At 38.9% G+C, this 23,700-nt stretch overlaps 1 protein-coding gene across 1 annotated transcript in view; it reads left to right on the forward strand.

The window, feature by feature from the left end:
• LOC131950219 (sorbin and SH3 domain-containing protein 1) overlaps window positions 1-14,871 on the forward strand; it is a 107,316-nt gene extending 92,445 nt beyond the window's left edge. Inside the window, exons 24-33 of the mRNA XM_059312289.1 lie at window positions 6,613-7,221; window positions 8,544-8,647; window positions 8,955-9,040; window positions 10,013-10,222; window positions 10,611-10,725; window positions 11,156-11,266; window positions 11,593-11,755; window positions 12,028-12,400; window positions 12,649-12,815; window positions 13,626-14,871. Of these exons, the coding sequence (XP_059168272.1) occupies window positions 6,613-7,221; window positions 8,544-8,647; window positions 8,955-9,040; window positions 10,013-10,222; window positions 10,611-10,725; window positions 11,156-11,266; window positions 11,593-11,755; window positions 12,028-12,400; window positions 12,649-12,815; window positions 13,626-13,627 (1,940 nt within the window). The 3' untranslated portion in view covers window positions 13,628-14,871. The remainder of the gene's footprint in view (window positions 1-6,612; window positions 7,222-8,543; window positions 8,648-8,954; window positions 9,041-10,012; window positions 10,223-10,610; window positions 10,726-11,155; window positions 11,267-11,592; window positions 11,756-12,027; window positions 12,401-12,648; window positions 12,816-13,625) is intronic.
• Window positions 14,872-23,700: the final 8,829 nt, after the last annotated feature.

Below are 23,700 nucleotides of genomic sequence, written 5' to 3' on the forward strand. Positions count from 1 at the left end.
ATCAGTGGCTTCATACACTTTCTGTCTGACTCTGGAAATCTGGTTTTGAAAGTTATTCCAAGAAGGATTTGAACCCACTTCCTCAAGTTGTGTCCTAGGTTGTACATATATCAGCAGACATGCATGAGTAGTTCAGGTAAACAAACACACCTGTACCTGCCCATTGACTGACTCAACTAAGTAGCAACAGTTTGTCCAAGGGAGATTACTCTGATAGACTTATCATAATCCCTCTCTTATCTTATCTAAAAAGGGAGGAGCCTAGTTTCAGCTCACCTATTCGCCAAGCAGCTGTCATTCAAGGGAAGCAATAAGAAATAGATCCAGTTGAGTAGCTACAAAGAAAGGGAGACAACCAAGCATGAACCAAATAGATGTATTGATCCCTTACACGCCATCTGGTTTTGTTTACACTCGTAAACACGAGAGGGTTGTGGATTAATTGCTGGCCACTAATGACTGAGTTGCTGGTAATGCCACACTGCCATTAGCACTGAGGAATGTGCCACAGTAACACTGGGGTGTGTTACAGTAACTAGCTAGATAAATAGCCAGTGAAGGTTGGAGTAGTGTGGCTGGTGATTGAACAGTTGTACATTCTGGGAACGTTTGTATAAATATTTCATTGATCTGTTAAGCTGGCAACTATTTGCATATGAATGAGAATTAATCATGCAGTTTGATGGATCAGTGCACAGCTGTTGAACTGTATTGACCAAGCCAGAGGGTGTGGCAGTGTTTTAGACCTGCTAGTATTCATTTCCTTGAGGTTAATGAAGTCACGGTGTGTGGTTTTATAGCACGGATATTTCTTCACATTGGATAATCTTTACTCCATGTTGTGATACTAATTCATACAGTGATTCGATTTGATGGGATCACATGTTGAAGATGTGAATTTGTGTGATGAGTGAAATAGTTGAGCCAAAGCCCACTAAGTATGGCTAGACCAACATGGCAGACGTCTGCTTATGATACGTTCCTGGCCACCAACCAGGAGAGCTACCCAGAGGAGAGCAGCAACTCTGAGGAAGACTTTGATTCCGGAGATTCCCACGAGGAGGAATACCACTTGGATTATGTTGAGGCCACATACCACGACAGGTTCAACTACCAGCCTGACGCATCTCACTTAGGTGCTGGTGAGATTGGCGCCAATACATTTGGGCTGTACACCAGTTCTCAGCAGTTTGGAGACATTGCTGAAGAGGATTTCTCAGAGGAAGTGACAAGCTTCTCAGCTGTAGGTCCACACAGTGCCCAAAGTGAATCAGGTGCTGAACCTCTTGAGCAGCAGAAAGTACTTTCTCCATTTGAAGAGCTGACTAAAGAAGCCATAAAAAGCTCCACCAGCCCCAGTGGCTCTCCTAGAAGATCTATCCAACCCCCGCTGGTGAGTTACGACGAGGAAGGTCTGCCTATAGTGCATATACTTAAACGTTCAGACACAGCACCGTACTTTAGGGCGTCCAGCAAAGACTCCTCATCCAACAGAGGCTCATGCAGTGTCACCAGTGAAAGGTCATCTCGTCTTGACCCTCATACATACCAGTCATACGCTGCAGGAATTCTGTATTCTTCAGGGAGATCCGAGAAATTTCTCAAGTTGCAGAAAAATTTTGATGCCCTTGGACGCCTGGCTCAACTTGACGAAAAGACTCCACAGAGAAAAGACAGCTTCGAGAGTCAAGACGTCGCTGCTTCTCCTAAAGACATTCAGGAGATGTACACAGAACTCCAGTCAGCTCAGAATAACAAAGAATTTTTCTTCAACGCGTCCAACATGAGTGAGGTGCAGTGGAGACGGGACAAGGACAAGGATCTGAGCAAGTCTGCTGGGGTCAGAGAGAGGCTGAACATGTACCAGCATGCTCTAAGTAGCACAGGGGAAACCACCACACCTCATCACAAGAAAGCTCCGTCGCTGGTGGGTAATGATATGAAGAGATGTAAATCATTTGGAGAGCTCTACTCCATCTATGACAAGAAGAACTCGCCCAAGAACTGGAGTTCTCCCACAACTTCAGTGGGGAGCTTGGACAGGTCCTACACGCAGCAGTCGTACATAGACATCAAAAAGAAGGCAGAAAAGGAAGCCAGGCAGATTCCTATTTATGGCACCCACATTGGGCCCAGGGAAAACCCCTACGAGAAGCACGTGAAAGCCAGTGTTCAAACCTTGAAGAAAACATTTGACCCAGAGCTCAAGAAGCTCTCGGCTTCAACCCCAGACATCTCATCACGGAGCACCAGGAACTCTTCGCCCCTCGAGGTCTCTCAGTCGTCCCTCGACTTGAGCAGGGGCAGACAATTTAAAACTGAAAGTCTGAGTGATGAGGAAGGGCTGCTGGTTGCTTCCTCTCTAGAAACCCTGCCGTCTTACAGCGATGCCCTGAGTTCAAGAACCCGTCGTCCTGCTACAGCACATCCGGGTGTTCAGGAACACGTTGCTCCACCCAGAGAAGGGACCAACATCTATGAGATTAAAGTTGAGCATCTGAAAGATACAAAATATCTGGAGGATGATGGCCTTCATATCAGGTCGTCATCAGCTCCACATCAAGGAGGACCCCTGCAGATAGCACCGACTTCTGGAACTCTAATGAGATCCAGCTCTTCTAAAGATACTTTCTTTGGATCAGAGCTCACATTAAAAGACGAGTTTACCAGTTCCTACAAGGACAAGCCTGAGCCAGTGGATCCCAAGAAACGTCACATTTCTGGGTATGAGACTCACGTGTCTGCGCCTAGTTCCAGTTCTATGGGAGATGGGGGTAAAGGTCAACGGTCAAGTGTACTGGAGGAAACTCCGCCTGAAGATCCAGATACAGAGTACAAGGGAAGAACACAATCAAAGGACATCTTTGCTAAACATCTTGAGGCCAACCAGCCCAGAAAATATTCCAGCGACAGTTCTGAAAAAACCAACAACTCAGACGACGCATCTACTGCAAGGTTTACTTGGAAACCGCGAACCAGCCAGAATAGCACATCAGCTCCTAAAGGTGAGGTGACAGAGACGCGCGCTGGGAGGTACCAGAGTCCAGACATCAGCCAGTACGAGGAGCTGCTGGTCAGGGCCAGACGTGAGCGGATGGCCAGGAAAGGCTACCTGCACAGCTACGTCAACGACCCGGAGTCTGCGGGGTTCCAGCCCTACACCTCCATCACTGACACAGATTTTAGATTCCGCAATGCGTACCCCAGCGAGCTGATGGGGCAGTCAAGATCAGTGCCAGACTTTCATGCAGAGGCGTTGGTGACTGAGCCAGAGCCCTTGCCTAGCCGACCACTCCGTGTTGCAAGCAGTACCGTAACTTCCACGAATGCCCAGACAACACAAAGTTTTCATAAAGCTGATACAGCTGGATATGATACACCAGGTACCCCATCTGTAACTTCTTATCAGAGGTCACGCTACAACAATCCAGACATAAAACAGAAAGATCAGCCCTTACCTGATCACATCAACTCTACTCACCAAGCTTCAGAAAATGGAAGTTTAGGTACAAGCAAAATATCTGATTGGAGATCTGAAATCTCGAGAAAAGCTTCTCACCTAGAACGGGAGCCAGCCCCGATTTTAAAGAAAGAAAACATGCCAGACATTGTCTTAGTAGATAAGTCCATTGCAAATAAACCTTCTGTTGGTTCTTTAAAAGAAAAAACTGAAGGTCCAACTGTTTACAATGCTGGCATAAAGTACCATTCACCTGACAACAGGCAACCATATATGGGAACAAAACCTTTATCACATGACCAGAGACAACCAATCATTGAAGCAAAGCCAGTATCACGTGATCAGCGACAACCAATCATTGAAACAAAACCTTTATCACATGACCAGAGACAACCAATCATTGAAGCAAAACCAGTATCACATGACCAGAGACAACCAATCATTGAAGCAAAACCAGTATCACATGACCAGAGACAACCAATCATTGAAACAAAACCTTTATCACATGACAACAGGCAACCAAACACTGGAACAAAGCCCGACAAAGCTACATTTAAAGTGACCAACCTGCGAGGTCTGGCTGAAAACAACGAGTTTGCCAACCCTGTGTTGCCCCGTATGAAGATCCCAGAACCCTCCAGTGTTGGGGGTGGCTTTATAAAACCAGTCCCTCACCCCAGAGTCCCGCATTCATCAGAAGCACCCAGCATCTCCTACACTGAACAACACGTCAATCATCAACCCCCAAAGACATTGCCCAGAAAATATAACAGCAGCTCTGCCAACATTTCAAGGGATGAAAGGGCAAATGTTTCTAATCAGGGGGCGTCGACTTTCCACCACCCAGTAGACAACAAAACAGGAAATATAGCTCATTTAAATTCTCAAGAAAAACATTCAGCCGACCAACAAGCATCTTATAGAAATCAATATGGTCAGTTGAGAAAGTGGACAGGGGTCAGTGACATAAATCACCATCAGGAGGCGGATAGTTCCCCCAGTGCATCGTATTCGTCAGATGGCAGCACAGGAACGTTCATCATCAACCACAGTGAGTATGACAAGGTCAATGCTGATTCTCCCAGAGCAGCCTCAGAAAACTTTCAGCCCAACCCAACCAGCAGCAGTGAACTCAGAGACCCAGTTCAGGCTCATGTTTATAAATATCAACCAATCAAGTTTGAAAGTAAAATGAACACGTTGCCTAGCAACTCCAAGCCTAGCACCCCCCAGTCCAGTGTTGGAGGTAGCCACCGATCAGCCTCAAAGACCAAGCCTTCAGTCATGCAGCTCAAGAATGTCTTTGAGCAGCAGTCACCACACAGCTCTGACTTGATGAAGCCTTTAGCTCGAGCTAAGTCTGCTCCTGATTTGTCTGAGCGTGGGGGTGCCAAATTTGACAGGAGCCCTGTAACAGTGGTGCCTCGCACTGTGTCTGGAAACCTAGCAGACATCAGGAAACAGTTTGAGGACAACAGGAGTGAAAGCAAGATGTACAGCAAAGGCTCTCCACTTCACAAATCTGAAAATGAACTTTTCTCAAGACCAACTTCTTCATTAAATGTCACATCTTCACACAATGTGACATCTTCACAAAGTGTAAAATCTTCAGAAAATGTTACAGACAATAAACTAATAGACAAGAAAAGGGAATATGGTGTACAAGATTTTAGGTCTACGCGATTGGGTGAGACAAACTCAGACATAAAGCAGTACCCAGCACCTCACTATGACCCATATATCCCACCAGATGACATATACAAGGAGGTGGAGGGTGTACGGGAGGGGAGGAAGTTGGACGTACCACGGAAACAAAATCACAGACCATCCAGTGTGAGTAAAATGACGCTGGAATATTTTGATCACATAGGGTCAGAGTGGAAGGGGTTGGCCAGGGTGAGTGGTACAAAATTTTCGGGTCCAAAAGACGCCAGTGAAAACACAAGCAGCGTCAAGTTCACTGTTGGCTCAACTTCACAAACAGACGACATGAAACTGAGCCAGGGCCAAGGCACGGAGCCACCCAGAAAAGAGACAGCAACCCACCCACACAGACCCCCACCACCCTACACCACACTGTTCCCAGAACCCAGGCAACACCGGGCAACCAGTTTCAGGTTGGCGCAGGATAAAACCAGTGAAGCGTTACATCAAGCTGGTGCTATACAGGACAAGACACCTGGTGTACATATCACCAACCAGTACAGGAGCAACAACAGATTCAATGATCTGCAAAACAATAAAAACATTAAGAATGGGGAGAATTCTTTTAGAAAAATCAATGAAAATAGGCCTTTACCAAAGGCAGGTAATCCTGTTGTGATAAACCAAGGGACACAACCGAACAATCAGTCTGAGAAAATCCCAGGCAAATCTCAACTTGTGTCAGTGTGGGTACATGAGCAAGGTATGTGTATCTCTGTTTGCAGCTGGAAATATTGTTTCATATATATTCAATTTGTTGTTTAAATATTTACCCTCAACTGTGTTGTTCATGTAATCATGTGTTCTTTAATTCATCATAATCTCAAAAAATTAAAAATGCTTCACACACATGCACGCTATACAAAAGTTGGCAATTGTTTTTGACCATATAATTACCTCACATTTTGTTGAAGTTATAATTTTGTTTGTTACATCTATTCTATCACCATGAAAAAGTTAAAACCCACATTGCTTTTAATTTTATAACTAACCCCAAGAAATCCTATACTAGCTTCATGTTAGTTCAGTTCAAGTAGTTTCAGTGTACTCTCTAACATCACAATGTACTCGTAGGTTTGAACTTTTCTTTATAACATTTTTCTCTCTGCTTATCCCCCTTATCTTGTGGTAAAAGAATGTTTGCCAGATTTTTATGGTCCTTTCTTGTTCTTTCCTATTATGTGCTTTAAGTATTTTCAAACAGAAATAATAATTAATTGTAGATTATTATATTTTATTATTTATTTTGTTTGTTCGCAATGAAATTATCTCAAGTCTGTCAATTCTTATTTTTTGTTGCTGTAATAATGTGTGCGTTATCACTTGTGTTCTGCTATTTTTAGTAGGGTCAAAGTTCAAATGGTCTTTACACCTTTTATTTATTTTGTGCCTTTTTTTTTGTTTGCCACCATGTTTCACCAGCTTGCATGCTTGATTCTGTCTTTTAGAAAATGACCAACAGCAACCTCCAGGCCTACCTCCCCCTCCCTCAGACGCCTCCACCCAAGCCTACTCCATCTCCTCCCACTTGTCAGCCTCCCAACCCTCCCTCAAATCCCCCCTGAAGTCCCCTTCCACTCTAGACAGAAAAACTGACAAGATTCTTGTCGGAGGGCACAGTTCTCCCAAAGAAAAAACAACCTACAGCTCCAATTCAGCACTGCAGTCCCCGCCAACCAACAACAGCTCATGGAGCACCAACACCTCCCAGAAGTTTCCTAGAGCATCAGCCAGTAAAGACAATCTGAGAACCAGCAGTTCAGGTCAAACTAAAGACAGCCAGTTCTCTCGTTATGCAAGTACACCCTCTCTGGTGGACAGCAAGCAGAATCTCTCACCCCCTCTAACTTACGCAGGGGCTAAAGGGTTAATTGGAAGCTATGAAAATCTTTACGGTGGCGCTAAAAGCTCAGACCAACCCCAGGTGCCGTCACCCCCTAAGAGACAGACTCGAGCTAATGGAACTTCAATGTTGGAGAGCTGGCGCCAGCCCAGCCGTGTGTCTGCTGCTGAGCAGCTTGGCGTCAAATCGCCACCCCCAAGCTCCGCACCTAAAGGTACCCAGTACAGATAAAACTTGGAATAACATCTCCGCCACAGTAACTGTAGAGTGTTGGGTTTGCTTGCTACTGTTGCAGCTTCAGCTACTGTAGCTACAGTTTTGTTGTTTGGCTTTTAATGTTATGAATGCACCTTGTTTTAACCTTTGATGCTTGTTAATAATCTTCTGCTACCTCAATTATTTTAACTTTGACCTTTCAATATTAGCATGTACCACCCTTTCCCAGCATCACCAGTCATTTAAAAACTTCCATCTATCTTTATTGTAATCAAGGATAACGGCATAATCTATTTAGTAACCGCTTCGTTAGTTACATGTTGGTAAAGCTGTTATTATTAACAGTTTAAAAAAATTCATTTAAATGTTTTTTAAATGTTCTTTTATAAAAAAAAATGTTATAAATATTCATTAGCATGAGGTGTCAGCATATGCTAATCATGTGTTCCGTTGTACATAGATTCATGTAAAGTTATACAGTTTTTGTGTTTTAATTAATTATTGTATTTGACCCTAATCAACAAAGGAACAAAGCAAGGGGTGCAACTGGAAATCATTACAATCCTAGAATCCATCTGTTTAATCTAGTTGGTTTATTCCACTCTATTTTCTTAACAAACAACCATAACCTTAAAATTAAAAAATTATTATTTTCAAATATTATTTATAATTATTATTTTCTTGAAGCTTGAAAAATTCTTTTATAGTTTGTTTTCTTTTTTTTTTTAGAATTTTCAGTTTTTTTATTGAGCTTTTTAAATAATGTATTATGCATCTGACTCAGTGATTTTTACTATCTAAAGATAAGTTTGCTAAAAGTGAATCAACATTTCTCTGAATTTGCTTATATTTATTTATTTATTCAAGACCATTTAAAATACACAGAACAGTTTGCTAATTCTTAAAAAAAAATGCTACTGTTTACTTGAGTTTATATAATAAAAAACTGCTGTTTACACATAAAACAAAGCATTGAGAAATAGACATTCAATGTTTAGATTTTTGTACTAATGGGATGTTGGACGTGGTTCGTTGCATATTGTAATGGTACTGAAATGGTTCAAATTCTAAAATACTGGAACATTTTAGAAGTAAAATTAACTCAAGGGTTTATGAAAGTAATTTATAATTTTGTTTAGAAATTTAAATAGAATATAAATTATCTTTATTTGATTCCTCATTTTTAAATTTCTATATGAATTTTTACTGCTTTATTGGCTTCATAATGCTTTTATTTTATTTTCACCTTCATAAATATGATGATAAAAAAGAAAAGAAAATTTTTTTGGAAACTTATGAATATTTGTTTGTGTAAACCAGATTTTCGACATCAAACTTCAGACGTCATTCGTAAAAGTCTACCAGTTGATGAGAAAGAGAAGAAAAGGAAAGAGGAAGATGAAGCTTATAGGAAGAAGAGACTGGTAAACAAATGTTGCCTCAAATTTAGATAATAGTTTCTCTTTGGGACCTTACGGCATACATGGCTGATGGGTTGTATGCGAGTTTAGGAAAATTAGAAATATTCAACTTTAATTTGTAACAAACTAAGCCTGCCAACTAAATCTGTAGATTATACTCTAACCTTTTACAATTGACATTCTAAATTTTTAACTCTTCTGGTTTTGAAATTTTAAAAATTCCATATCAAATTTAAAGAATGTTTATGAAGAAAATAGCATTGACTTGGTGTGTAAACTATGAGTTACAAGAAACTATTTTCTGACACAGGAGGAGCTTTATGAGGAGGAGAGAAAGAAACGGGTGCAGCTTGATGCTGAGAAGGAATCTGCTAGACGACATCACGACTTTTTCACGTATGTACAGGCCACCCCATACTGACTGCTTAACATTTAAGTGTGAACCATGAAATGATAGGTGCAAGCTAATGTGAGGGGGGGGGGGTGGTATTAGGAATGTATTTTTTTCAAAAAATATAAGATATAGATTTTTATAATATAAAAATAAATGATAATAACTGAAAATGTTTCATATAGGCCTACTAATGAAATAATTTACTTCTATTTTATTCCACGTTACAAGAACGTACACGAAAATATATTTTGAAAAAAACATTTTGCAAAATTAGTTATTTTTGATTATAGTGAATAAAAAATCTGGGATAAGCATTTCAATGTATAGAAAAGAGCAATATAATAGTCTCCCAACTGGCAGGGTGTTACATCCTATTACTTTCAGCACATTATATTATTATGGAATTATTTGAAAGGCAGTATTCCAATATTGATTTTACCATGTTTATAATCTAGCTAAAAGTGTAGTTATCTATCTAATTACAAGTTGTTTATTATAAATTGCATGGTGTGTGTGTACAAGCAATTAATTTAGTTTTAAACCTTTCATCTGCTTGACAAGTCACATAAATCAAGTAATAAATCCCCCATTTCACCCAGGATTTTTTTCTGTTCTTTTAAGGCCGAGTCAAAAATTCCATTTCACCCAGGTATTTTTTCTATACTTTTAAGGCCGAGTCAAAAATCCCCCATTTCACCCAGGATTTTTTTCTGTTCTTTTAAGGCCGAGTCAAAAATTCCATTTCACCCAGGTATTTTTTCTTTTAAGGCCGAGTCAAATATCCCCCATTTCACCCAGGATTTTTTTCTGCTCTTTTAAGGCCGAGTCCAAAATCCCCCATTTCACCCAGGATTTTTTTCTGTTCTTTTAAGGCTGAGTCAAAAATCCCCCATTTCACCCAGGATTTTTTTCTGATCTCTAAGGCTGAGTCAAAAATCCCCCATCTCACCCAGGATTTTTTTCTATTCTCTAAGGCCAAGTCAAAAATCCCCCATTTCACCCAACCGCTTTGAGGAGGTGCCAGACCAGAGGCGGCAGACGCTGTCACCAGCCCAGCAGCGCTCACCCAACCTACAGACCAGCAAACTTACAACCACACTCAGTGTTCCCCCTGAGAGGCGACGAGGGTTCCAGATACAGGGCAAGGCCAAGGCCCTCTACAACTTTACTGCCCAGAACCCAAGGTAACTCTCTCAGCTTTTTGTACAACTTATAATGGTACAGTTAATTTTATCACCAGGGAAATCATGTTTCTAATGTTTAGATTTGATTCAAGTCATTCACAATCCTTGTGGGAAAACATTGAGATCAACCTGGTTTTCAGAATGTTTGTTTAATAAATATTTTTTTTGGAAGACTTCCAAGCATCATTTGTTTTATTTCTTGAGCTTCCTGTAAAAAAAAATTGTGTTTTCCAAGGAATTATTATTTTAAAATGTAATAAAATTCCCATCATACATACAGAGCATAAAATAAATCTGAAATAAATAATGTATTTATATCATGATTTCCTGATGTCTGACTGAGATTTTGTTTATCCTGATCATTTTTTTTAAAATTTCTTTACCTTAGGGAACTCTCCTTCAGAAAAGGGGATGTGTTGTACCTACTGAGGCAGATTGACAAAAACTGGTTTGAAGGAGAACACCACGGCCAGGCAGGCATTTTCCCTGCCAACTATGTAGAGGTAGACAGTCTTATCTTGTTATGGTTTTTTTAAATGGCATTTTCCCTGCCAACTATGTAGAGGTAGACAGTCTTATCTTGTTATGGTTTTTTTAATGGCATTTTCCCTGCCAACTATGTAGAGGTAGACAGTCTTATCTTGTTATGGTTTTTTTAAATGGCATTTTCCCTGCCAACTATGTAGAGGTAGACAGTCTTATCTTGTTATGGTTTTTTTAAATGGCATTTTCCCTGCCAACTATGTAGAGGTAGACAGTCTTATCTTGTTATGGTTTGTTTTATTATTTAAAAAAAGAAAGAAGTTTTTACAAAATAATGAAGCTGGTTGTAAGCACAATATAAATGGTCTAGTATTGGGAGACAACTTAAGTGTTTTACTGTTGATGATAGTTTTAGGATTCTTTTTTAAATGTTTGTTATTTTTTATCTAGGTCATTACGTCAATTGAAGCAGCAAGAGTAGCTGCCCTTGATGCTGAAGGTCAAGGTAGAGCTAAATATAACTTTACTGGACAGTCAAGTGTGGAGTTATCACTGAGAAAGGTATGGCCAGATAAAATAATATTTTTCCAGATTCAAGTTATTTTACAATAAGGAAGATATAGCCAGATTAATTTTTGCTTTTCTAGATCTTATTATTTTACAATGAGTATGGTTTGGCCATATTTAATTTTGTTTTTCTAGATTTTATTTATTTTAGAATAAAAATATAACAGTTTAAAATTTCTAAATTTGATTTCTAGGCCGATTATTTTTTTAATAAGATTTTTAAAGTTAATAATCAACTACTTTAGATGTGAATATTTTGGAAAAAAGCTGTTGTAACTTAACTTTCACACCAAATGCAATTCAAATGTTTCTCTCCCCAGGGTGAATTTGTTACACTGCTGCGGAGGGTAGATGACAACTGGCTAGAGGGAAAGGTCGGAGGTCGTCAAGGCATATTTCCTCTCAGCTATGTTGAGATCATTAGAGAACCCTCAACCCCTCTCATCACCCCTGCTCCTTCTGTTATAACCACACCTATGACAGGTAGGGCGTTCACCTGCATGGAAGTTGTGGTTTAGATCTGAACATTTATTGATTGGCTTAATGCTGAATATCAGTTAACATAACATTATTTGATGACACACTTACATGACCTCATTTGACAACCACCTGTCATGACATAATTTGACAACCACCTGTCATGACATAATTTGACAACCACCTGTCATGACATAATTTGATATCTGACTGATCTAACATCATGGGGCAGCCAACAGACAACACATATTACTGATATCAACTTGTTTACTCATCAGGAACACCAGAAATGCTCTCACCTGTCAGTATAGAGGCACCCACCCCGCCCCCTCAACCATCCCCCAGCGCATTTTCATTGCGCTCCCCAGGAATGCAAGCAACATACGGCTACAAGCCTCAACCGGCCATCAACAGGTTTCAGTACGACTCCCAGTCCCCAGCTGACCTTAAGTCACCCCACGAGTTCACGGTATATGGCCAGAAGGGGGTTCTGAGCCCACCAAGTAGCCGCAGGGGGCCACAAGACAGGCCCAGGCCATCAGACACCAGCGCTGTGTTCCCCAGTGTCAACCTGGACATCTCCACCAGCAGCTCCGCCTTGGGAAAACCTCGAGCTAACAAAGTAGCGGATGATGACCTAACATTACAAAGGTCAGTACGCTGGGAACATACTTTTGTCTCAATATCTACTTAAAATTTTACTTTTCTTACTTGATCTAAATACTAAAACTGTTTTTTATATTTTACTAAAAAAAAAAAAAAGCATTCAAATTCTGAAATCTAATTATTTTAATAAAGCTGATTCTAATTTTTTTAAATGTAATGTTTCTTAATATGTTACTGGAAGTTGATTTTTATGCTGAGCTGACATATAATAGCCTGTTGTTTTCATTGAGCAGACATCGAGCTATCTATGCATACAGACCTATGAGTGAAGACGAGCTGGAGCTAAAGGAGGGAGATGAGGTGTTTGTGATGGAGAAATGTGATGATGGCTGGTTTGTGGGGACCTCAGCCAGGACAGGCCAGTTTGGAACCTTCCCTGGCAACTATGTGCAAAAATATTGTAAGTAATGCTTAGAGTAAATATTTGTAAGATTCTAATATTGTAAGTAATACTTAGAGTAAATATTTGTAAGATTCTAATATTGTAAGTAATGCTTAGAGTAAATATTTGTAAGATTCTAATATTGTAAGTAATGCTTAGAGTAAATATTTGTAAGATTCTAATATTGTAAGTAATGCTTAGAGTAAATATTTGTAAGATTCTAATATTGTAAGTAATGCTTAGAGTAAATATTTGTAAGATTCTAATATTGTAAGTAATGCTTAGAGTAAATATTTGTAAGATTCTAATATTGTAAGTAATGCTTAGAGTAAATATTTGTAAGATTCTAATATTGTAAGTAATGCTTAGAGTAAATATTTGTAAGATTCTAATATTGTAAGTAATGCTTAGAGTAAATATTTGTAAGATTCTAATATTGTAAGTAATGTTTAGAGTAAATATTTGTAATCTAATATTGTAAGTAATGTTTAGAGTAAATATTTGTAAGATTCTAATATTGTAAGTAATGCTTAGAGTAAATATTTGTAAGATTCTAATATTGTAAGTAATGTTTAGAGTAAATATTTGTAAGATTCTAATATTGTAAGTAATGCTTAGAGTAAATATTTGTCGGATTCTAATATTGTAAGTAATGTTTAGAGTAAATATTTGTAATATTCTAATATTGTAAGTTTTTACAGTAAATATTTGTAAGATTCTTATATTGTTAGTTTGTACAGTGAATATTTGTGAGATTAATATTAATTAGAAAGCATTTTGAAAAAATTTTATATTAATATTTTATTCTTTTTAATTTTTCATCCTCAGAGGCTGATTTCTTGCAACCAATAAAGAGCAGAAATATGACCTAAATAAAAAAGTGACTTCACGATACAATCTCATCTTCCGTCCAACAGTTGCTGCACTAGCTAACTTGGATGTGGTTTCTCGGAGTTCATTAGACGTACTCCAGGATGAGATAACTCTTAAATAATTTGGACTTAAACAAAGATTCACCTTACTTTGACAGACAATAATGTCATATCTTTTTAAATGGCAGAAAAAAAAATTCTGTCTGCAGGTTACATATGCAGAAATATGTATTGCAACTTTAGTAGTAAGGGGAGAGAATTGTGTTTTTATCCCGGTATGTAGGAGTGTTAAACCTTCACTGTTTGATAAAACATGGTGGAATGTGTTTTAGCACAGACATTTGATAGAGATGAGGACAGCTAAAAAGGATGAAGTAGCAAAACTAAAGCAATATGATGTTTCAACTCAAATCATTCAACGCAAAACTATCTGTGTTTTTTTATTTACTGCAATGCTAAAAACTGATGATCTACCCTAGGAAACTAGAGAAGGCTAAATTGAGTTGTGAAATTTTACTTTGTGAAATTCAAGCAGAAAAAATGTCAGCTGAGTTCAAAGGTCATGTCAAAGAAGAATTCTGAAATTATATAAAAAAAAGAATTTGAAGAAAGCGAAACAAACTTGTAGGAAGAGGTAAAATTGAGGGTGCTGCAACTTGCTTGAAGTGTAGTGTCATAAGCATAGCGGTGATACCTTTAACAATATTTTAACACATTTTTATATCAATTTTATAACATGAAATTTTATCATGATGCTAACATTGCTTGCAATTTGTTCAAGTAAATTATTTTTATCATTTAAATGGAGATAACGAGTTTTTAATTTCTTGAACTACTAAAACAATTTTTAATTTAATTCGGATGCACATTCACAGAGTACTGTGGCCATGATTAGCATAATTTATTCTTGTTTGAATTAGTCCACCTCTAGCAAGTGAGTGTGTGTGTTCTGGTTTGAACTGGTGTAGCTTTATCTCTGCTGGCATGGTTCAAAGTTTGTACAGGAAAAGCCAGAGAACAAAACTGTAGAGTTCAAAGGTTGTTTTATTTAACTGCATGAGCCTAGTGTAAGAAAGTCAATTGTATTGTTGTGTATATAGCCATGAATCTCAGTACCCCACGATCACTCTCTTGGTAGGCTGTAAACACAGCTTTTATTTCATTTTTTCACAAAAATAGAGCACTTGAAAGTTTATTTCAATTTTTTACACAAAAAGTTTATTTCAATTAATTATTTTTATACTAGTTATAATAAAAATTAAAATGGTTAATTACCTTTTTTTAATCTTAGTTATAAAAAATATGTCTGATGAGTTACGTTATTTTTTTTTTAAATAGAGAATAGATTATTTGAGATATATCTAACTTTTATCTGGAATAAAAGAAACTACAATTTTTACCAAATTTGAGTCACTAGTTTAGACATTAAAAGATGTGTGCCAGCATAATCAAATGAGCTTCTCAAATAACTTTGATATACAAGCAAAATATATCGGTGCCTTTATGATATGTTTTGTATTCTTTTGTTGTCACTTTTCATCAAGCTATACCAGTAGTTTTAGAGTGATCAGGGAATAGTCTCAATTGCCTCTCAGACAAGATGAACTTAATCACATACATATTTCTGTTCCTTATATAAATTTTATGTGCAGCAAATGAATGTAGTTCTGTCAGGGTTTGTTTTTGTCATTATCTATTTTATCATTTATTAACATCATCCGCTATTGTATTCAAACTGATGCTAGAACCTTCTGAAATTATAGATTCTCACTATCACTTATGCAATAAAGAAATTAAATGCATTTTCCTTATATATTTTGTGTATTTACACTAACATTTAATCCAGAGGTGATGTATAAAGGAGCTGGAACATCAACCCTAAGTGCTGCAAAACTTGAGCTGTTTTGTTCAAGCTTATTTACCCACTGTTGCCTGTATTACAGTCTAGAGTTAACCTTCTTGAAGTTTTTGGTTGCTTGAAGGAATTTTAATTATTTTAAATTCTTGTTTTGTTTTTTTTTCTACGTAATTTTTAAATATCAGAAAATTGTTGTAAAATCAACCACGCATATCTTCAGCACTGAAACAAACATCAGAAATTTGAATTTTAAAAAGTGTATAAATTAGTTGGAAGTGTTAAGATTTATGTCCCCTTGTGTTTGTGTACATGTCACTTTTTATACAGTTATTGTCACATTACAATCTATACAGGAAATGTGTTGTCCTGTATCAATTATTGCTATTAATATATTCCAATAATTAAAAACAATTAGCAGTCATAATGGTGCTAGATGACGTTAACCTTTTTATTATTTACTGTATCATAGCCGTCTGTCCATGTAAATGTCAGATTCTGTGTACATAATCAAAGACATAATATTTCTTATCTACCAACTTGTTGTATCAAACCACATAGCAGTTTCTTGTATTATTTTTGTTTCAACTTTCTTTTGACGGTGAGGTAATTCTACACATATTTATTTTAAAACAATTTTTTTTTTATATAAAGATGTTGCAACTTTTAAAAAAAACTTCAGAAAATTCAGCTTCTGTTTAATAATTTTGTTGTATTCACTCTTTCTCTGCTATGTGTTGTAATTATGTCTGTAAATTGTTATTGAGCATTAATGTTTTTTGGTCTGAGAAATTTGTGTGTGTAAAAATCTGGCATTGTTACTCCTATTTTGTTGACAGATGATTTGCATGCTTATGTCTAAACCAATATAACCTGTTTATTTATCATGCTTTGCTGTCTGCCTATTGAGTAAATTACAAAATAGTTTTTTTTGTGTTGTTTTAAGTTTTACTGTAATAATTTTTATAGCTTAATAGTTATCCCAGTGGACTGAGTTGTTTTGATTCATAGCTGCTTTCATATCCCGCGTATGTTGTGCCGATCATATTTTGTTTTTAAAATAGAAAAACGGATGAAAATAGAACTAGATTTTATTTTTTATTTTTTTTTAAAGTAAGGAAATTATGCATTTTTTAAACTGAAACTCTACCTCTGTAGATTTCATTCAAGCGAGGAACGTGTTAATTTTTTAAGCTTACCAAAGCGTGTGATGTTTTATTTAATCTTTAATGTAAGTCTCATCTATACACATGTTGAGAAATATTTTTTGTCGTCCCCCCCCCCCCCTTTTTCCCTATACCCAAGACCTCCACTTTAATCCTCCACACCTAATTTTTTTTTTGTTACAATGATTAGCTCTAAGAGTCATGCAACAATAGGCGCTATAAAAAAAAAAAAACTTTTGTTTTTAACTTTTGGTAAAGTCAGGGATTTATGGGGTCATTGATAGATTGGATAGGAAACTACTGCATTTAGATTGGATCCAGTCCCACATTTTGTGAGAGACCAATAGTCAATAGAAGTTAAGATCCTCTGCCCATAGAAGACTGGTCTAAGAAATTATCTGATTTTGTTGACATCACTGAAATTACTTATTTATTTTATTTTAAACTTGGCTAATTTTTTAGTTTGTGTTATTTGTGTGGTGATGTGTTAAAGGTTTAACAACGGACAGAGTGCTTGATTGGAAGTTTAACTTTTAAGTACTGTTAATTATTTTTTACCTGGTCAAATTGACGTGTAGAGATTTTGTTTAAAACAAACTTGGATTGGAATGTAAATAAAAAAATTATTGAGCTGGGCGATGTTAGTGGGATGGAGGCCTACATGTAGGTCAACTTTCTTCGCTTCTGTAGGGGGAGCAGTTCAAGTAAACTACTTTGTTAACTTTGTTACAAAAAAATAGAATAAGAATATTTTTAAGGCCATGAATTGAGAGTCTAAAGTAGACGTGTCCTTAATTTTGATTGGTAGATACAGAGCTTTCTCTCCTGTGCTCGTGACTTCATCAATAATAAATCAAGTATTGGTTAGATCATGTCACATGACTTTTGTTTTTGTTTACTGCTTGTTTTGTGGTGATTGTTTTGTCTTGCTTTTGTTTGGATAAAATTGCGAGAATCCATAGATGGCGTGTGACTGTACGAATGGATTCTTTGATTGCTTGCTGGGGGAAGGTAGGGCGTCACCACAATGAGTAGCCTACCTCGCTGGGTGGCAGAGGCGTAGCGGGGGGGGGGGGGACGACATATGTCCCCGGGCGCCGACCTTAGGGGAGGGGGCGCCAAAATGGGTTGGAAAAACAAATTGAAAGTTGGGGGGGGGGGGGGTTCAAATCGAAAGTTTGAGTGGGGGAGGGGGTGCAAATTGAAAGTTTGTCCCCGGGCGCCGGGATGGGTTGCTACGCCTCTGCTGGGTGGCAGTCAACCTAGCGACGCCACTGGGTGCAAAAGATAAATAATCAGCAGGGACATTACTCTTGAGAAGTTCAACTAGTTGTAGATTAAATGTAAAAACTCTCGACAGAGGAACGACTGGAGCTCTTCGACAGGTTGTCGATATTATAGAGGTGGGGGCCGGAATCTTATTACAACAATCATTAATTTTGTTTTTTATTCTTTCAACCTAATAAGGCTACTCGTATGTTGTGTTGCGAAACAAACGCAGCTACACCCTACACTACTCTCTCCCTCGTACAGCAGTCCAGTGATGTGTTACAGAAAATGTGAACTCCCAATCTTATATACTGGACTATTGGAATAGTCTATCTTCAATAGAATATTTGATTATAGGCCAATATAGGGTATAAGAAAACAGGGAGTGTGATGAAATGATAGTTGATGAAATAGCTTCTATTGAACAAATTATGTCTTACTTTTATTGCAATCCAAACAACCACCCATGGAGAGAATTAGGCCTGATATAAAGGTTAGGGGAGAGGCGTCTATGTAGTCAGTAGATGCAGGGGCGTAGCGAGCGGGGGGTGCGGACCGCACCGGGCGACACCATTTAGGGGGGTGACACCAAGGCAAAAAATAGCAAAATATATAGAGAAAATTTTGAGTGGGGGGGGGGGGGTGCAAATCGAAAGTTTGAGGGGGGAGGTGCAAATCGAAAATTTGAAAGTTTGTCCCCGGGAAGGGTCGCTACGCCTCTGGGGGGTGACACCATTAAGTGCCGCACCGGGTGACACCCGACCTCGCTACGCCACTGAGTAGATGTCCCAGTTCACTCTGCTATTATGGTGTCGGTCCTTGGCAATCTACTAAGAGCGAAGGAGAAGAAGACTCTTCAATAAAACAAGGCTACTTGATCACGGAGTCGTCAATGCGTTACGTTATATGGCCTTGTTATAGTTCTAGGACATGTGTGACGAAATTAGTCACATGATAAATCATTGGATTTTCCCGTAAATACTACATACACTCCCTCCCCTTCTCCACGCCTCTCTTTTTCTTTCTCTCTGTCTTTTTGCTGCAATTGTCTAATTCTGAGACGTCTTAGAAGCAGTGCAAAGATTGGAAAACTTGACGCAACTCTAAAAATAAATGTGTGGTTTAAAGTAGGGTTTCTTATTTTTAACTGCTAAGTAATGTCTATAAATCGAGCGCCATTTCAACAGGGAAGTTTCAAAATTTATCAAGCAGGAACATAGATATAATATAATCTTTAATAAAGATATACATGTTTTTTTTAATAAAGAATAAAATAAACCGGGAGTGATCTCCCCTAAACTTTCTCGAATATTCTTATATAACTTGGAATATAGACATGATTTTTCCGGTCAACGGAAATTACTCAAAATTTGATAGAAGGTAGAGAATTAGATCTTTTACTTACATGTGAAATTTCATATACCTATCTGAAATAGTACTCAAGTTATAGGCTTTTGAAAAATAAAATTCAAAGTAGAAAAAGTACCACTTCCGGTTATCGGAAATCGCTCAAAAGTTGATCAGGATCTACGATTTTGATAAAATACTTATATATGAAATTTCATCAATTTAGCTGTAACGGTACTCAAGTTATTGTGTTTACACACAGACAGACACACACACAGACATACGGACAAGATTGCAAATTATGCTTTTCCGTATCAGTGTGTTGTAAAACGTCGAGATTTGTAAAAATCTCGATTATTTTTTTTGCACGATTACAAGACTTTCTCTATACTTCGTATATACGAGAAAGTAAAAATTAAGCTAATGTAAATCAAGTACCACATGTAGATATAAAGTAACACAATTAAAAATTACCTGTTTATATGAGACGTGACACTAGTATCACTTATTGGTATGGCGTGACACATTCCCTAATGGTTTGACAAACTCATGGTATGACGTGACACAAGTACCTATTTGTGTGATGGGAAATCAGTACCTATCAGTACCCCCCCCCCCCCCGAAAAATTTTTACCGCCCCCCCCCCCCCCCCCCCCCGAACGGAATGAAATTTATATAATTTATATAGAAAATATATACTTTTAACAGTGTCCGCCCCCCGAAGAAAGTTTACCGTCCCCCCGAAAATTTCAAGTGCCCCCCCTGGAGAAAAAAGTCTAGAAGAAACACTGCTTAGTAACCATTGTTGTGACGTGACATATATCTGGTATTACATGACAAAAGTATTCTCTATTGATGTGACGTGACACAAGTATTAAGTACTGGTGTGATGTCCCATTAGTAGCCATTGGTGTGATGTGACACATATGTCTAGTACGACGTGACATAAGTATTCTCTATCGGTGTGACGTGACACAAATATCCGATATGACGTGACAAAGTATCTATCTGTGTGACGTGACACACGGTTACCTACTGGTATGACGTGATCCAACCTACGTAACAACGTTATCCACCCCTTCCCACAACCGGTAACAACCCGTCAGCTGACTGTGACGTAACTGGGGTTTCCAGGTCCAGGGCGGGGGGCGGACTTTTATTTTGGTTTTAAAAACACATCCTGGAAAATTTCTACCTGTGGTCACAAGGCACTGCACCTTCAAATATCCACCGAGCACAGGTATGTGGTGTGACTGCTAGTTGAAAAGAAATCTATTTTTATATCTGTCGCGTAGTGTACAAGTTGCAAGCAGATCTCCTAAATAACTTTACCTGAAGAAGTTGTTCTGTTATCGTGTGAACATATGTTTTGTTGACGGCTTTAAAATAAAACATTTTATATTTAAAATAAAATATTGGATTTCTAAATATCAAGATATTATTGTATGGTAAGTTGTCGATGTTTTTAAAGATGTGTAATTATTATTTAATATATATATTGCATGTAGGTCCTATGATAACACACGTTTGCGTTAGGAGCGGTTTATGATTCTGTTAAAGGGGTACGCCTGTTCTAGAGAACAATGTTGTAAGAAGGTACATTTGACTTGTTTTTGCAGTAAAGTTGGTCTTTAAACTATTTTGGTGAGTAAGGTGACCATCTTGACACACACATTTTGAAATTTATATAATAAAAAATATACTTTTACTAGTGTCCGCCCCCCCCCCCCCATCCCTCCCAGAAAATGTTGACCGCCACCCGAAAATATCAAGTGCCCCCCCAGAAAAAGTCTGGAAGAAACACTGAAACTAAGTAGGGTTTATCTGTTGCAGTGACCTCGGCATACAAGAGTATAGTGCGGTCAGCACTATGTCCAGCCAATTTAGTTTACTTAACGTGAATCAGGTACCCATTAGAGCTGGGTGGACTCAGGGAGGTCCTACAGACTCGAGCCCGGGTTCCGTACACGAGATTTTCGGGTTTGCACTCATAAGCTCTACAATTCGACCACACCTTCCCTTATATAACATTCTATTGGGTAGCTACGGGTCTAAGAATATTATATGGTAGCTACGGGTCTAAGAATATTATATGGTAGCTACGGGTCTAAGAATATTATATGGTAGCTACGGGTCTAAGAATATTATATGGTAGCTACGGGTCTAAGAATATTATAAGGTAGCTACGGGTCTAAGAATATTATATTTTGAATAGTAGTACACAGCCACTTAATTGGTAAGTGCTTTAATAAATTAGCGGCTCAGAAATAAAACGTTCTGCCTGTAGTCTGCCTCTAGTCTGCCTCTAGTCTGCCTCTAGTCTGCATGTAGTCTGCCTGTAGCCTGCCTCTAGTCTGCCTCTAGTCTGCCTCTAGTCTGCCTGTAGTCTGCCTGTAGTCTGCCTGTAGCCTGCCTTTAGTCTGCCTTTAGTCTGCCTATAGCCTGCCTCTAGCCTGCCTGTAGTCTGCCTGTAGTATGCATGTAGTCTGCCTGTAGTTTGCATGTAGTCTGCCTGTAGCCTGCCTTTAGTCTGCCTTTAGTCTGCCTATAGCCTGCCTCTAGCCTGCCTCTAGCCTGCCTGTAGTCTGCCTGTAGCCTGCCTGTAGTCTGCCTCTAGTCTGCCTCTTGTCTGTCTGTAGCCTGCCTCTAGTCTGCCTGTAGCCTGCCTGTAGCCTGCCTGCAGTCTGCCTGTAGTCTGCCTGTGGTCTGCCTGTAGCCTGCCTGTAGTCTGCCTGTAGCCTGCCTGTAGCCTGCCTGCCTGCCTGTGGTCTGCCTGTAGCCTGCCTGCAGTCTGCCTGTGGTCTGCCTGTAGCCTGCCTGTAGCCTGCCTGTAGTCTGCCTGTAGCCTGCCTTTAGTCTGCCTCTATTCTGCCTGTAGTCTGCCTCTAGTCTGCTTCTAGTCTGCCTGTAACCTGCCTGTAGTCTGCCTGTAGCCTGCCTGTAGTCTGTCTGTAGTCTGCCTGTAGCCTGCCTGTAGTCTGCCTGTAGTCTGCCTGTAGCCTGCCCGTAGTCTGCTTGTAGTCTGCCTGTAGCCTGCCTGTAGTCTGCCTGTAGCCTGCCTGTAGTCTGCCTGTAGTCTGCCTGTAGCCTGCCTGTAGTCTGCCTGTAGTCTGCCTGTAGCCTGCCCGTAGTCTGCTTGTAGTCTGCCTGTAGCCTGCCTGTAGTCTGCCTGTAGCCTGCCTGTAGTCTGCCTGTAGTCTGCCTGTAGTATGCCTGTAGCCTGCCTGTAGTCTGCCTGTAGTCTGCCTGTAGCCTGCCTGTAGTCTGCCTGTAGTCTGCCTGTAGTATGCCTGTAGCCTGCCTGTAGTCTGCCTGTAGTCTGCCTGTAGCCTGCCTGTAGTCTGCCTGTAGTCTGCCTGTAGTCTGCCTGTAATCTGCCTGTAGTCTGCCTCTAGTCTGCCTGTAGTCTGCCTGTAGTCTGCCTGTAGCCTGCCTGTAGTCTGCCTGTAGTCTGCCTGTAGTGTGGATGACAAACGTGAAATTTCGTCTGTTTCCTCCTCTGACTTCACTTGTCCAGAACTTTGTCCGCATTGACTGGACGAACGATGACCAATGCGGTTAACCTAATGCTAGGTTTTTAATATTACACTTAAGTTTAGCGTTAAGTTTAATATTAAAGTTAGTTTCTAGACAGATGGATTTTAAAATGATGAACAATGAATCTAATTTAGCTGTAGCAGAGGTAGCTTATTTCAGTCATTTAAAGATTTGAAACAAACCCGGAAAAATTTTGAGTGTAGAAAATGCGCACTTAACGTGATGAACAGCATGTTTTCTACCTAGCACTAACCGCGCCTGTTGACAACAGGTGTTGATCCCCCTCCCCCCATATACAGGTGTTGACCTACCCCCCCCCCCCCCTTATATGCCTGGTTAAGAGCATTTATCTATGTATGAAGCTCTCTATACAGATGTACAGCATGCACAAACATCTCTGAGTTCATCCAGCTCTAATGGGTACCAGACTCAAGTCAATGGAAGTTGGCTGAACGTAGTGCTGAACACATAACTGAAATACCGAGGTCATAGAAATAGGCGAACTCTACTCCATCTGCATATTGAGCGAAAGGAGAGAAAGGCCCTTACCTCAGACATGAAGGTTATAGTTAAGGATCATGCACGTAGTAAATGGCGTTAAGCCCCATGTAATATAAAACTGACATAGACCAGCCTTCGTTATATTAGGCTATGTAACATTTTGGGAACCACGACAACAAACAGAGGAAACGTAACTTGACAGCTAAATCACACTGAGCTTTGGTTGAAGTTCTATACATTTTTGTCCAAGTACCTACAGATATATTAGACCATGTTACACATAAATAACTAAAGATATATTAGACAATGTTACACATTTATAACTACAGTTATATTACACAATGTTACACATTTAT

Source organism: Physella acuta, unplaced genomic scaffold (genome assembly GCF_028476545.2).
Source record: "Physella acuta isolate Inbredline_101_S28 unplaced genomic scaffold, ASM2847654v3 ptg000745l, whole genome shotgun sequence".
In the NCBI taxonomy this organism is placed as follows: domain Eukaryota; kingdom Metazoa; phylum Mollusca; class Gastropoda; family Physidae; genus Physella; species Physella acuta.